A 16,268-nucleotide genomic window follows, 5' to 3' on the forward strand; every position below is an offset into this window, starting at 1 on the left:
ATGGCAGGCACCGCATGGTGCCTGCCACATGGTGCAGGGAAATGCTCTGCATGCCTTTTTACCATTGCAGATGGTGCTGCAGCCAGCAGCACCATCCACAATGGTAAAAGGACAGGATGTGCCCGCCCATATGGCAGGCGCATCCTAATTGGGCAGGTGGGAATGCCGCACGTGTGGCGGTCGGTCCCATCGCCGTTATGATGGCGGGCAGACTGATGTCCACCTGCCATCATAATGAGCCCCAAAGCTTTTTGTTTTGGCACAATTCCTTTGTCTCAGCAAGGCACATTGTTAAACATGAGCAAACTTCACTTTACTATACTGGACTCTATAAGAAAGCTGTTATGACTAACAGTGGCACCAATGGCACCGTTGGTAATTTCTCTGTCCAGGGAAAAATTATCTTAGGAACTTCCACCACCAATGAGTCTGGCGTACCATCAGCAGCATGGAAATAAGAATGTGCACATGTAAATAGGCCTAAACAAATATACATTTATTTAATTAATTTTCCATCGCTTTAGAAGCCCCTCTTTTGCTTCAGCAAACTTAAATTATCTTGCACTTTTCAGATTGAACCCAATGAGTCCTATGTCCAGGGCTGTGCCTTCCACAATGGATTTTCCCCAGCAATTGGAGTATTTGGAACACACGGGCTAAATGTTGATGACAACATCATCCATTTTACTGTTGGAGAAGGTAATATGCAAGCAAATTGTACATCATTGTTTTCGTCCGAAGTGGAGTTTTAATGTCCAGATTAACTAAGTGATGAATAGATTTACTCATTTAAGGATGATGTCCTACAAGTTTCAAGTTTATTTATTATGTTTCGGCTCTCAACAGAGGGCCACATAAAACACATACAATTATACAAAAATAGTTACGATGGAAAACATTGGTTACATAATTAAAGAAACACAGCTATTCACTGGGTAAGCAGGGAACTAACACTTCTCCAGGGAATATTTAATAAATATCTAAAAACCCCCTGAAAAAGTTAAAAATTCTAAAACAGAACATTTCATTTGGCGGACAGTAAAGTGCATGGAAAAAAGTTTTAACATTTAAAATTCCCAGTTGTAAACAAATTGGTTTTAACCACTTAGAACGCAGAGGGCGCAATACTGGACAAATAAACAAAACATGATTACGATCCTGTATGGCATTACTACAAAGATTACATATCGGGGATACACCATACCATTTCGCAATGAGGTAATTAAGGGGGAGCAGATCATGTCTTAAAAGTTACCACAGTCTACGGACTTTATGGGGAATATTCCAAGAAAGGTATTGTTGGGGCAGTTTTGGTGTATATGAACTTAGCAATAACTGCCTTTCTTTAATCCCTTGTTTAGCAAGCATATCCATCTTAAAGCTGAGTTCCCATGAGGCACTTTTTAATTTTGACTTTAGTTCGGCAGGAGTAAGCAAAAACAGTGAGCTCTCATCCAACTCCAATAGATTAACAGCTTTTCTAAAGTTCTTAACCAACATTGAGAACTCATTAAAGTGGCCCAAAAGTTATTTTTTAATAGCATCCCGTAGGGTATCAGGGTTACTTCTTGCTAAACAGGCTACCCACCTTACGAGGGCAATTAGCCCCTGAACCCAACAACTACGAAGTCCGAATTCTAGCCTGCATGCGGAAACTGAGCAGGCTGTGTTTAAGGAAGAAATTCTTCTTAACACCTTTCCTTCGATTTTGTGCAAGAATTCCCAATGATTTAGGTCCACTAGTTCTAATCCATAAAGTAACGTGGCAGGGATCTTTGCTCTGAATACCTCTAGAAATAGTGTGAAGTGTCTCTTTCCTGTAGCATTATACAGAGACCTTAACCCCATACCATGAGCCAAAGCTTTATGAGAGATGTGGTCAATGTGGGGCTTCTCACTTAAATTTGATGAAATGATCTTACCCAGGAAGGTATAAGTTTTAACCACTTCAAGTTTTTGTCTTCCTATGGCCCAACCATAATTTTCAGATCTACATTTTTTCTTTCCAAAAGTACACATTATTTTACTTTTCGAGACGTTAATCTTCATATAATGTGTTTCTGCAAATTGATTTAATGCATGCAGACGGTTGGACAAGCCCTTTGGTGTTAAATCAAGGATAAGGATATCGTCCGCATACATTAAGACAGATATCTCTAAATCTCCTATTTTTGGTGCTTGCCCCACACAAGCAGTAATAACCTTTGGAAGATCTGCCGTATACAAAGAAAATAATGTTGGGGCCAATATACACCCTTGTTTCAAACCATTTGGGGAAGGAATAGGTTGTGAGAGACCTCTCTCCCCACCATATAACACCTTGCACCAAGTGCCCGAGTGAAGAGCTTTCACAAGTTCAAGGAGTTGTGTTGGCATGCCTAAAGCTGCGAGCTTTCTCCACAGCGTTGGACGATCCACTTTGTCGAACGCTGTGGAGAAGTCAATAAATGCCACGTAAATTCCACTTCCTCAAACACGTACATATTTATCAGTAATCACCTGCAAGGCTGTTAAGTTATCTAATGTTCCATGATCTTTACGAAATCCCGTTTGTTCCAAATGTAAAATACAGTTGAGTTCTATCCAGTCATTAATTAAGGTTAAAAGATATTTAGCGAATACTTTTCCTATTGCATCCAATAAGGCTATTAAACGGTAGTTAGCTGGATTCTCCCGTTCACCCTTTTTAAATAGGGGAATTAATATACTTCCTCTCCATGAGTCAGGGACAGATCTAGTAAGGAGACATGCGTGAAATATTGGGAGAAGAATTTTACTCCAGGAGGTGACGTCTTGTTTCAGTAGGGACATGGGAAGTTCATCAGGACCCATAGCTCCGGAAGAGCGCATGCTCTTTAACACAGAGGCTATGGTTTTCTCAGATGGGAGCTCTATGCTATTTTTACTATTCAAAATTGGATCCCCAATTTCACCTACTACACCATTGGAAGCATATAAACCAGTTATGAATTTTATCCAGATGTCTTCAGCAATAGCAATGGGAATGGTGGTAGTTCTTACACCACATCCCTTCCCTATTATTGACCAAAATTCTCTGGAATTATTAAAGGCTAATGCTTCTCTTAACCTAATCCAGAGAGAATCTTCCTTTTCTCTTTTTAATTTTATTTTCAGTCTAGTCCTCCTTCTCCGAAGTAGGGCTAATTGTTGTGCAGTTTCCTTGGTTCTACTCAGGTACTGTAGCCTCACACGTTTATTTATCTCCCTATTTAAGGGTAGTAGAATACTTGGAATGGAATACGACTTATTGGTATTTTTTGTTTTCTTGGCTAATGTGGTAACCTTATTCTTAAACTTTTCAAAGTTTAGAAATTCCCTACCCTGCCATTCTTCTAATTCCAGAATGGTTTGAAGTAGTATATTTTGGACATCCTTTATACTAATGGGGTCCCAAAAGCATCTACCAGATTTAGTATGAATAGAGACTCCTTTATTAACTATAGACCAAGGGTCTGTGTCTGGAGGTTGCAAGGAAACAATTAAGTTAGTCATATTATGGTCACTTAGGGAGGATTGAGAAATCATTATATCTTGAACGAAGGAAAACGTATCATAATCCGTAATCACATAATCCAAGATAGATTCACCCCTAAATGACCTATGTGTAAACTTGGCAGGAGTGTCAGACGGCATCCTACCATTTACGATTAGACCCTCAAAGTGACTGAGTTCTTCGAGTAATATTTTTCCTCTTTTGTTACTTTTTATATTACTGGGAAAAATTGTTTGAGGGATATTATACGCTTCTTCCTTGTAGGTATTTCTAAACATATCTAGACTTACATTGGAAACTTTGCTATTTAGGTCACCCATAAGCAAAATATAAGGAGGCTGATCCTGCTCTAGTAGTTGCTTTACATAAGAAAACATTCGCTTCAAAACTATATTAAAAGTGTTTTCAGGGATGATGTCCTATTAAAGTATAAGTACAAAATATGTAATGGTGCAGTCTAACATTATAAATTTAGAGTTCTAGGCTGACTGATCTCTCTTTGTCACACAAATATCTTTACGCAAACCTTCAAGGACAATATTGTATTGGTTTATGGATGATGCTTAAATATTCCAACTAGGTTTCAATGCATATTGAAAAATGTCTCCTCCACAAGATTGTGTTGTTGAAATAACAATCTACAACAGGTAAAGCCACCAACCCATATGTTACTGGTAATAATGAGGCTACACTTCCAGGCAGGGTTTTCAAAGAATTCTTTTATATTGATACTAGCAGTCCGTTCCGACGTTGTCCGGGAGCAAAAGGCTGCTTCTGGGCCCCGCCCGCCCGCCCTGACGTTAAGGCTGCTTAAGCTTTTCTGTTGCCAAGCTCAGGTAATCTCCCCCACAGTTCCCAATGCCTTGAAACCTTTGAGGGGTAAGATGTAAGCACTTTACAAATACCAATTTGTATTATTATTATTCATTGCACCAAGGACGCTGTTCTCCTGTCCTGGATTTTTCACAACCTAATCAACTCTGGGAGGAGTCATCCCTGTTCACGTGACGTCGAGCAATCAAAGTGAACAAACTCACTCAGGCCTGGCACGGAGATGTCTGGCTGCCGGTTGCTGTTGTGAAAAAAAAGAGTCTCGGCATGCCTAAGCTAATCTGTGATCCTCTGCACAAAGCCCCTTTTTCGGGAATTTACCCTTCACGCGGAAATCCCCACGCGCCGTCATCACCCCACAGCAGTGCGCCTCCATATGGGAAAAGCGTCTTTCATGACATCTGAGACAATGCCTCTTTCTCAGGGTAACACCCCTTGCTCTGGGAAATGCACTGTCTAATTAACCCTCCATTCAGGGGGCCGTCCGAGGAACAGAGAGGGGTCTCTTTCCTCAGGTCTGCATGGCTAACAAACATCGACAATGGGTAATCAGCATGCTCCTGTGATGACGTTAGTTTGGACTTGAAATACGGGTGGGGGACGTCATTACCCTAATGCCACCTGCATGGCTCAGGGTCGACCTCCGCTGTAAATGCCGGTAAATGACACGCTTGTGTTCACAGTTCACAATCCTATAAAACCTTGTTCTGTAAAGAAATGCCTGTTATTGACACACCCACTGAGCACAGATTAACTCGCACTCGTGCACGCCTACCTTCATGAGCCTTTTTAAGGTGCATACAAGGACCCTGGAACAGGCTACCAAAAAAGGGAATTCTTTAAACTGTTCTGTAGCCACTATTGCTGAAGTCAGAAAGAGACCGCGAGAGTGTACGCCGCTCCTCTGATGTCAGAACGCATGTCACAGCCGGCGCTTCTTCCAAGGGACTACTTTTTTTAAATATTACATTTTTTAAATAACGTATCTTTGTTTTTTTAATATAGCCTATGTCCATCTGCTTGCCCTGACGTTTTCAAAGATGTATTGGGTGTTTGGATTGGTGGTGTAGTTTTCGAGTTTACCTGGCTCAAAAGACACACTTCTCTCTTTATAATAGTAGTATAGATTTTTAATTTCCAGAAGTGATTGCTTTGTAGGTAATGTGCCTAGCCATCAAACACACATATGTGTAAACCAAACCAATAGAGTGAGTATGAACAGCATTACGTGCAATCCCTTTTATAGATCCTTATGCAGAGGGCAATCTATTATTCTTTTATTATCCTAATCACTGTGATTCTAATGGACACGTATTTCTGCAGATCCCTCACCTTACGAATACCCTCCAGGAGCCAGACTGGATCCAGAAAGGTTCAAGTCCTCTTTAGGGGAGGAGGTTGCCAGATTCTAAGTTGGCATCCTCTATGCAGCCACAGCTTAGCATATATATGGTTCGTGATAAACATGAAAAGGAAATACACAATATGTCCCTTCCCATTTAAGTGCATAGTTTTGAAACATGAGAAAATAAAACAAAGTGGGGCAGGGTCAACCAACAGTGACGTTTGTAATAAAGTATGTCTAAAATGATAGAGTTTAATCACATTTTTAAGAAAAGTCATTTGATTCTTTCTCGTTGGATTCTTTTGTAGGTATTCGCCTTTGGGGACAGCGGAACAAGGCTCGGAGGAACTTAGTTACTCTTGCAATTTGGCCTTCAACTTACCAAGACCGGAAAGTGATAAACAACGATGGGTTATGGCATGCTGGGATTGAGGTATATTATTTTGGGACTCTTTCTATATCCTTAGACTTATTGAGTACGTTCGCCATAGCGCATACTTTATGGTAAATATACAGTTCCTAACTATCAATTAGAAGAATGTTGTGATATAACATGTGAGTTGGTCTGATCTATATAACCGTTTTGGTCAAGCAAAGTGTGACCTAAAAATCTATTTTTGGCTAGTCCAAATGTCCTGGAATGCATCACTGCCGATATGTCTCCAAGCGCATATTTCAGTTCCTTGAAAAATGAAGTGTAGTACATATTTCAGACAAAGTTAGCATGTATCCAAATTCCACAGATTTTATAAAAATCCAGGACTGTTTATATGCGCAGACTGAACTCACTGGCAGGCAGCCTGGGTTCCAAAGGCAGAGGCATGATCCTTTGACCCTGCATCTGCTGACTGGTAAGCAGCATGTATCTTGTGCACTTGGTTATGCAGGGTAGCGCCATAGCTACTGGGAGGAATTGACCTTTCTCCAGGTTCTCAAGAGGAAAAATATGGAACTTCATTGCGTGAAGTCCTATATCTGAGAAAATTGGTCTGTAAGAACAATTGAGCCATAAAAATTAAACAGAATTTGAATTTGCTAAAAGACATGGACAAATCTAAACTAATTAATAAAATCAGATAAAAATAAGAGAGGAAGGTAAAGTCTGCATATTTTTGTTTAAAAAGAAATTAAGTGAGTTGAATTAAACCTTTAAAATCAATCTGGAGGTCATGAAACATGATGAAGGTGAAATCTTAAGAGGGGCCACCAAAATCAAAATATGTAATCCAAACCACCCCGCTTTCCCGCCTATGCTCTTAAAAAGTGTTTTTATAATGGTCCCACAAGGCTATACCTTATTTCTTTTCAGCGACAGTACAGTAGCCTGGCAAGACTACTATCACTGCCTCACACTCCCCTGCTCTCTTGTTTCCATCATAGTCCTTTTACTAAAGTGCAGTAAACAAGCCTTGACCCTAAAACGTATTGCATGGTACTGGGGCAATTATTTGTAAAATCACACAGAATAGGAAATTACTATGTGGGAATTATTCATTCAGCTGTAAAACCACACTGAATAAGCTGTTCCTTACATAAGTGAGTTATGGGAGCATAGAAGGAGTGTGGGGAATTATGGGGCTCATTAGGATGGTGGGCGGATTTGGTCTGCCCGACACTGTAGCAGTGACTGGGTCCAACAGCCATTCATACGGCGATCCCACCACCGCTGCAGTCAGATTCCGCACCTTTAACATTGCGGCGGTTGCTGCTGACAGCAGCACTGCCGCAATGTTGAAAGCAGCACATTGTGCATTTCACTGCACTACGTGGCGGGAACTACACTGTGCCTGCCACTTGGTGCAGTGAAATGTAGGGGGGTTCCATGGGTCCACTCCCAGTGCACCCACACCTCCCCCATCATAAGGGGGTTCAGCAACGGGCCCCTGAAGACATTCTCTGCCAGCCTTTCAATGGCAGTTCAAATGCCATGGAGAGGCTGGCTTCCACCAGCATCATAATTGTGCCGGCAGAGCCTACTAGGCTCCGCTGCCATTCTGAGCATGCTGACCGCTCCGCCACGCAATTGTGACGATTGCTACTGGCAGAAAAGCGGTGGCCTGACTTTCCCTCTGTCAGGGTACCCACTGCCATAAAAATTTGGCGGTGGTAAATCTCATGACAATGGCGGAACGATCGCCACCGCAGGCCTAGCAGTGGCTATTTTTCCGACATCATAATGAGCCCCTAAGGGAGGGAATGGGAAGTTTTTGTTAGCAGGCTCTTTCATACCCAGAAAATCAAAGTATGGAAAAACCTAACCACCAATAATCAGACAGATAGAAATTAACACATTAACTCTATTAGTCTGTTTTATATAGATATAGGAAACATACTGTTGGTGAAAAGATGTTTCCACCAGAGCAAACCAAGAGTTGAATGTTTTTTTCTTTTCTTTAATAAAGCATTGACTGGCCAACCACTTTGGACCTTTGCTCCCTAACAGACTAAATATACCAAATTTTTTAAATCTAAAAATAAATGCAAGAGTAAATTGTGATGAAATTCAATTATATTATCCCAATTATTCTATACACCACTTTTTATAACTATTATTGGACAATATCTTTTCAAATTAAGATAATAGTGCCATAGCATTTTTTTTTTTTAGACATATAAAATACATATATAAAATGATTTTACAAAAATAATAATCATAAAATATTTTTACTAATTTGATTGAGTTTCATAACCTTTTTTTAGTTTTCCATATACTTTACCATAGGGAGAAGTGAATAGACAGCAAAGTATTTTTAATTAACTAGAACATACTTTTTTACCATTTGCTTTTCCTTTTGCATATTATCTGCCCCCTTTTTCAGCTTTAACTCTCAAATATATTGAATGTTGCATTGACTTGTATTTTTAACCGTTTTTCATGAAGTTGTTCAAAGTAACAATATTTTCATGTTTAAATGGCTTTCAGGTAAATAACGGCAGGCAGGTCGTCCTACAGGACAATATAGTTGCAGGATTTGAAAGAGTTGCTTACCGTATTAATGGTGAACCATGCTCAGGTAAGCTGGTCCAAATTTTGTTCCAATAACTTACATTGACAACATGATTTGAAATAATTTTGTGTTCATTCTCTGCAATCCAGTTAACATGGACATAGACTTTACGTGCAAAGTTTATGAAAATCAAACGAGTATTAATGTATCAACACAAACTGTGCCTTCCAAAAAGCCATGTCATTATTTGTACCTAGGCAAAATATACCTCATAGAACATTTCAACACACTTACCCAAACGCAAACCAAGCCCTAATCTTTAGTAATCAAGCATCAAATTTTTAGAACTGTATAGAACACCGCCACTTGGGCTGATTATTTCTAGTGAGTGAGCACAGTATTAAATATTTCTGAATTCTTTGTTATATTTACTATAGAATTCAAAGTTAATAAATTCATCATAGGAAACACAGCAGTTCTTCTGTTTCCCAAAACAATCTGCCTTCATATGCATTTTGGTTCCACGTTTGATGAGAGATTGGGCCTGTCGTCTGACTTCAAGTCTTATTAATGGTCTTTGCAATGATGTGCTTAACCCATTCCATTTTACAATGGGTGAAACACTGCAACTTTGTCTGTGGCATTCGCAATTCCCAAAGTCACATCTCTTAAACAGGGTCAGTTACACCTGGAATTGCCTTAAAATGAAAAAAATATCGCAATCTATAATTCATGGATACAATTAAGTTTATGATATAGTCTGAAGCCCGTGTCCTTCCTTGCTTCAAGCAACCAGATACGCAGTTTATAATAGATGTATGTGTTTGATTCATGTGGAAAGAGTTCCCAATACTCATTTAAGAAAGAATGCAACACTTTTGGAATGGATGAAAGAGGGAACATATTCCTAGGACGGAGATATTCTGAGCAGCAGTGACCCTATGCTGTAGCCAGGACTTTCAAAATTGATAATCATGATGATCAGAAATGCAAATGAGCTGAATCCAGTCATCACCTGCTGGCCTTTTGTTCTTTTGAAAGTAAGGGTACTGAAAGCCTAAAACTATCAGCATACATATCACCAGGACTCAGAAATGTATACTTTTGCTGGCCCAGAATGGCAGCATCTCTGGGGAATACACTTCACACTCACCTCTTTCACACGCTTATCGGATTCAGGGAGATACAAGATAGTATCCCTGAAGTATTTGATTGTGGAACCACAGTCCCCCAGTGTACATAGACATACATTAAACCACTCTTGGATCATGATTCTACCCTTATTCAAAACTATTTCAAGAGCCCATGTCAGAGATAAGGAGATTATGAGTAGAAACCAGGTTGACTCTAAACCAGGTTGACTTGGCCAAGCCAACCCAGTACAACTTTATTAAAGTTCTGTGTCTGCACGGTCTGTTAGTTCACCAAGGACCACAACTTAGGGAGAGGTGAATGGTATTTCCAGCACCGTAATAGTGAGGGATATCTATCATCTGGGCTGTGGATCATTTGTGAGGGAACGTTTCTGCAACTTACTGATAAGCTTAATAAAGTGTGCTTAACACAGGGAGAGACTTAATCAGGTGTGAATTTACAAACCGTCTATTCACTCCCTATATCATGAAGATGACTTTGACATCATTTTATTGCCCACAAGTATGCATTTTCAGACAGTGAATATGTGATGCCACTTTTGTTCTGGTATAATAAAGTTAACAATAGAAACAAACAAAAATACCACCATTTTGAAATGCAGCTACTCACAGGCATCAACCCTGAGTTACTACAAATGAAGGTATCTGTGCGAATAAACAATGCCAGTGCATCTGTTTCTTATTTGGTAAGCAGTACTTAATTTGAGCCGATGGTTGCTGCTCGGGAAAAAAAAATCATTTTTGGGGATAACACTTATATTTCCTCATCAGACATTTACTGAGAGCAAGAGAGGAGAAGACATAAAGGGGAAAGATGAGGAAGAGAAAGACAGGAAATACCATCACAAAGGGAAAAAACAGGAACTTGGCAGGATGAGATAAAGGGGCAGGAAGTGTCTAGTGGTGGATTAGAGAGTCATGAGGTGAAATTAAGACTATCCAATTTAGGTATTAGGTGCCCTGACATTTAATAGATCTAGCCGTGGGCTTCTGAGCAGAACTTTGGGCAGTGTCACTCATGCTTTTACACAATAAGCACGGCTCATAGGCAAATATGTTAGGGAAAACATCACCACACTTCAAAATACAGGTAGATAAATTATATATTTTTTTTCAGGTGCAAGTGAATCAGTGGAACAATGGTTCAACAATGAAGCTCATGGAGGATTGTATGGAGTGTACTTGCAAGAAGACGGCCTGCCAGGATGTTCTCTCATACAAGGTTTTACACTTTGGAGATGCTGGGACTATGGCATCTATTTCCAGGTGATAATTTAGTGCTTACTTCTAAGTTACCAAGAACATTTGAGTTTTAACAGGTATAGTCCTAAATGGATGTTCTTCAAAAAGCTAGAAATATGAATGACCACTGGGCAAATCAATGCTTGGTCTTTGTAAATTATGTGTCCAGACAATTCTAAGACAGGACACCTAGCTCCTTTTCAAATATTTGGTGCAGCATTGATTGTGTTAAAGTAAGAGAGAAAAAATGTGCCATATATTCTAAGATAGGGTGCCTTTTTTTCTCTCCCACAGTGCTGGACCACTTTTGGCTGCCATGAATCAAAAATCATATTGTTACTGATAGTGCAAGGTGTTGTGCATTCTCTGAACCATAGGTTTTATACTAGAAGGCAACCCTTCCAATACAAAAATTATTCTTTTAGACTTTTACCACTTCAGATGTGTGCTTTTCAATAAAGCAAACATGCAAAGTGGGGACAAATATGAAAAATGAAAACATTTCTCCTTGTTATGCCTGTCTCGTGGACGTGTAAGATTTTGGTACAAATACTTATCAACAAATGTTAGTAGATAGGGAATTGTGTCAAAACCCATGGGTATTTGCATAGCAGCATCCATATACCACTCATGGAATGCCCCTTAAAAAAAAGTACCAATTATACAGAACAAGGGAACCCAAAGGAAATTTAGACAGGGACCTTGGGCAATTTCATGTTATAGAGAACAGTGGTCCCTATTCAGGGAGAATACAGTGTGATAGATAACCATACACTGGAATAGAATGTATGTTTTTTGTCCAGCCGGACAAGAATTTATGTTCATAATATTTTTCAAAAGTAGTATCAAATAAAACATTCAGATGACAAGTGGGCACAGCCGTGACCCACAGAACACAAGACAGAACAACGAACACAGATTTGGCCAAAAGGCAAGCCATAATGGGTCTTTACACTTGTACTCAGTATAGACAGACACAAATTAATCATTTAACACCGTTGCACAATGTGTTATAGCTTGAGTCTGGTGCATAGGGTGTTTGGGTGTCGACGACGTTTCAATGCCAACATTAAATATAGGGCATCATCTACAGGACAAACAAATAATGCATTGCTGTCTGGATAATAATGTATCACATCTTTTTTACAACTCTAAGGTGGCAGAGAATCAACGGTTCAGCATAGGCGCGAGGGCGCTCAGCATCTGGACTTTGGGGGTTGCTGGCACAAGATCTACTTAGTAGTGGCTTGCTTTATATTGAAAAGTGGGTTTCCCTCCCACCAAAAAGAATTTATGTTGACAGGTATTCCTGCAGGTTTAAAAGCTTCAGCAGTCAGGCTACAGATGCAGGTCAGACATCACGTTTTATTGGTCAGACTGGTGAATGTCGTAATAGATACTATAGTCCACAGTTGACATTTAACTCCTATGCAATTATTATAGTTACTGCACCATATGTTATGGCGTTCTAGGGAAGATAAACATGAAAACAGGAAATTAGCCAATTTTATTATGTTTTATGGATCAGAGCACTTGCACTGGGGACTTAAAAGCATGCCCAGTATGCTGAATTAAAACCCAGCAGCATCAGTAAACAAATAGGGGTGACCACACAAAAAGAGACTCTTTCTCAAAAGGTGGAAAAAATACTGAGTCCCAAATTTTCCAACTACTGATATAGTTCCCTATAGGCATTTTTGTAGCCCTCATGCTGTCAAGACAGGAATCTAGGTGCTTCAGTCTTCTTTCACCCAGCTTCCAGACAGGGACTCCTTTCTTCAAGATGTAGTCTTTCCAGGTGTAGGAAAAGTGTGGCAAGGTGGTGGATGAGTGTCAGTGTTTCCCTGTATACTAGCCAGGAGGGAGGATAATTTCCTACACTGAATCCGGACTACATTCTCACAAAGCTTCCACCTCCTGTTTCAGAACTTCCTTTTTTCAGTTCACTGGCTACCCTCCAGGAATCCCTCATCCAAAATGTCCATAGTCTTCTTCCAACAGCAGGAGCCATGCCCATCCCTCTCTCCAGCCACTCCCCTGAAGAGATTGGGCGTACTCCTCTCTGTGAACTCTAGAACTGGCTTTCCCTCCTTCTAGGGACACCGAAAGATAGTCTAGGGTTGCTCCGTAAATAAACGTCTGCAGTTCCTGACAGCCTGATTTGAGATTTCCACTTCTACATAATAACAGTTAAAGCTGCCCTTTTTGTTCCCCTCCATTCCTATCCTCCCCCAGATGGGTAATCTATGCTAAATGGCCACTGTTACCCCCTTCTTCTAACGCCCTGCTACCAAATAGCAAACCATTGTCTTTCAGGAAGATGGTTGTTACCATCCAGTGAAAGAAGTGTATTCAGTATCTGGCACAGTAATTTTTCAATGACCGGTATGGACTATCTACTTCCATCATGTAGTATATTTTCAAAGCTAAGCGGAAACATAATTTTAATGAACATTCTGTTATTATCCCAACCCAAGAAAGGAAATAAACAGCTTTTTGTTATTATAGGAGATCCTTTTCCTACTTCAAAGTATGACACACTTTTATAAGAAATAACTATGTGGGCTTACAGGGCACACCTAAGTATGACTTAGCTAATATATGAATGTGAGAAATCAGAACTTGTTTGCAGTATCCCCCCACGTTTTGCCCCCATTTTGACTACTAGGTGCTGGCTTTCTGACTCTGATTGTGCTCTGGGCACTGCTTACCAGACCCATGGCCTATGCTCTGATTAAAAGTACATGGTCATGTATAATAATAATTACCAATGACAACCCCCTGTAAGTCTCTAGTATACAATAAGGCACAGGGAATTCAAACTACCTAAAAGTCCTTAGCATATGATAGGGCAGGGAGGTTTAGTGGCACTGTAGATTTCCTGCACTGGAGTGTGCACTACTGTGTTGACTGCTGTCATTTTAAAAGCCAGCACTGCAGGCTGCTTTTATATTGTAATTATAAGTAAATTTGACTTTGGAATTAAAGGTACTTTAAAAGTAGTAATCTACCTTATTTTTACAAACATGTCACCCCTAAGGTCTCCCCTAGGTGCCCCAGGGGGGAGGGTGCCTCGTACCTATGAGCAGGGACATTATGAAATATGTTTAATTAGCTCTGGTGAGGGACAAACTGCCAATTTGATTTTCTCCATTGTAGTGAATAGCTCCTTTGGCAAACATTGAGATATTTTATGCAAGTATAACTATTGAGAAGAGCCACGTAAAAATGTAATCCAACGTATGAAATTAGTAGATAAGATAAATCCAACAACGAAAATTGACTTTAAGGTATCAAATTAAGAGTTAAGATGAATCCAACGACTTGCCAGTGTTAGATTTATAATACCTATTCTTTTTTGTGAGCCAAAATCCAGCATTTCAACTGCTCTTCCCTGATTGGCCAGCATCTGCCCAGGCTGGCTAAGCTGCTCTAACGAGGTGTGAAAAGCCCTGATAGAGAGACAATAAGTTTCCGGTGGGTGGAGAAGTACAAGCTTGGAGAGTAGATGGCAAGACGGGGTGAGGAGTAGCCAAAATGGTCTTCAAAGGGAGAATGACACTTTAAGACATCACAGGCTGACCCCCACATCCTGTCACCCCTGTAATTAGATTAGGGAGAGGGTTTGAAGGTGAGTGTTTAGGAAAATTGGCCATGCCAGCAGGTTGGGTTAGCCTGATCCAGCTCCTATGGAGAGAATTTCTCCATAATGGATTTTAAGAGAATACTGCCCTCTGAACAAGACTATGCCACACTTTGGCATAAGTGATCAAACACCTGGGTGGCACCCGGTACCCCAATGGCCAGGAGGGCCCCCTTGCTTGATGCCCAGGAACACTGGATAAATATGGAGAACCTGCATAGCTCCTCAGCTCTGCTGCATGAAACTACAAGGAAAAGAAGGACTGCCCTGCTGGAATCTGGATCTGCACTCAAAGGACTGCAGGCTGAAGGGCTGTCCCTGCTGCACACATTGGTACTACAGCCATAAGGACGTTGCCTTGCTTCAAGAAGAGCTATATAGTGGACTCCCAGCAAGCTACAGGTAAACAGAGCCCACCTGCATTTTCCCCACCAAGAGTCGCCATCCTGGAGTGTGTCCATTGGACTTTTAAGGATTCCGATAGATGCATTGTGGGAACTGTAGTCCAGACATCCTAAGGACCGGCTAGGAGATTTCAGACCCTGATATTGGTATCTGAAAGAGACAGGTTAGTGATAAATTCCTTACTTTAGAATATCCCAAGGCGTCAGACTGGATCAGGAAAAATGTTTGTCAGCAGTACCCCTGCGCGTTGGTAGGCATCGTCATACGGCTCCGCGTACGTCGTTGGCGTTTTAGTCTCCAAGATGATGACGCTGGAACTACTTAGACGAGCCCACGCACTCTGACCTCAGTTCTTTCTTTTTCCGCACCAGAAAGCGCAGATCTGGAGAGAGCAGTACCTCCAATTCACTTTTTGACTGAGTTTTTGGGGACTTTTGTCTCTGCTTTTTGAATACTTATACTCATGGTAAATAGGGATGTCCTGTTTCAAGTCTTGCACTGCCTGTCCCAACATGATGTCGGTGGCGGACATGCACCATGAGTGTCTCAACTACCTGGGGTGCGACCACGACTCTGAGCCGTGCCCCCACTGGCGGGCCATGGCTTGGAAAACTTTGCGGGACCAGTCCCGAAAGTGGCCAGAGGCCCGGGAGTCGGCTCTGCGCTGTTCCAGGTCCTGGTCCCGTGGGAGGTCAAGGGACCGGCCGCAGAGCAATCACTACCATTCGAAGTCATCGCACTTGAAGTCATGTAAGGCTAAGCACAAAAAGTCAAAGAAGCGCCGCTGCTCTTTGCCATCCCCTCGCCTGTCGCGCAACGCGGTTGAGGATGCAGGTAGCGACGCCCCTGTGGCTTTGCGGAGGCTCCACAGTTGCCAATGGCCGACCCGCCCTTTCCGGGTCCATCGGCGACTCTGGCCCAGCTGCATGAGTTCTTGTCACAGCCATATGTCAATGTAAGTAAAAAGGGAATAGAAAGACTGGATTTTGTTCTTCCTTTTTAAATGCAAACCTAACACAGCATATACATGCCTGAATCAATTTAGAAACATGTAAGAGCTGTCTAAATGGTTTCTAAATGATCATTAAAGCAAACAGAAGCTGTATTGAACTTTTTAACCAATACAGAGATTAGTACACAAACCCCACTCAACTACGAACATCATTTCACCCTGGTCTATGTCTCC

The 16,268-nt window shown here is 41.0% G+C and overlaps 1 protein-coding gene across 1 annotated transcript in view; it reads left to right on the top strand.

Annotated features, from left to right (window-relative positions):
• LOC147724578 (fibrocystin-L-like) overlaps positions 1-16,268 on the top strand; it is a 1,433,379-nt gene that overhangs the window by 1,233,524 nt on the left and 183,587 nt on the right. Inside the window, exons 65-68 of the mRNA XM_086966122.1 lie at positions 573-699; positions 5,999-6,123; positions 8,614-8,704; positions 10,910-11,058. Coding sequence (XP_086822248.1) covers positions 573-699; positions 5,999-6,123; positions 8,614-8,704; positions 10,910-11,058 — 492 coding nt within the window. The remainder of the gene's footprint in view (positions 1-572; positions 700-5,998; positions 6,124-8,613; positions 8,705-10,909; positions 11,059-16,268) is intronic.

This window comes from Lissotriton vulgaris, chromosome 4_1, assembly GCF_964263255.1.
Source record: "Lissotriton vulgaris chromosome 4_1, aLisVul1.2, whole genome shotgun sequence".
Lineage (NCBI taxonomy): Eukaryota > Metazoa > Chordata > Amphibia > Caudata > Salamandridae > Lissotriton > Lissotriton vulgaris.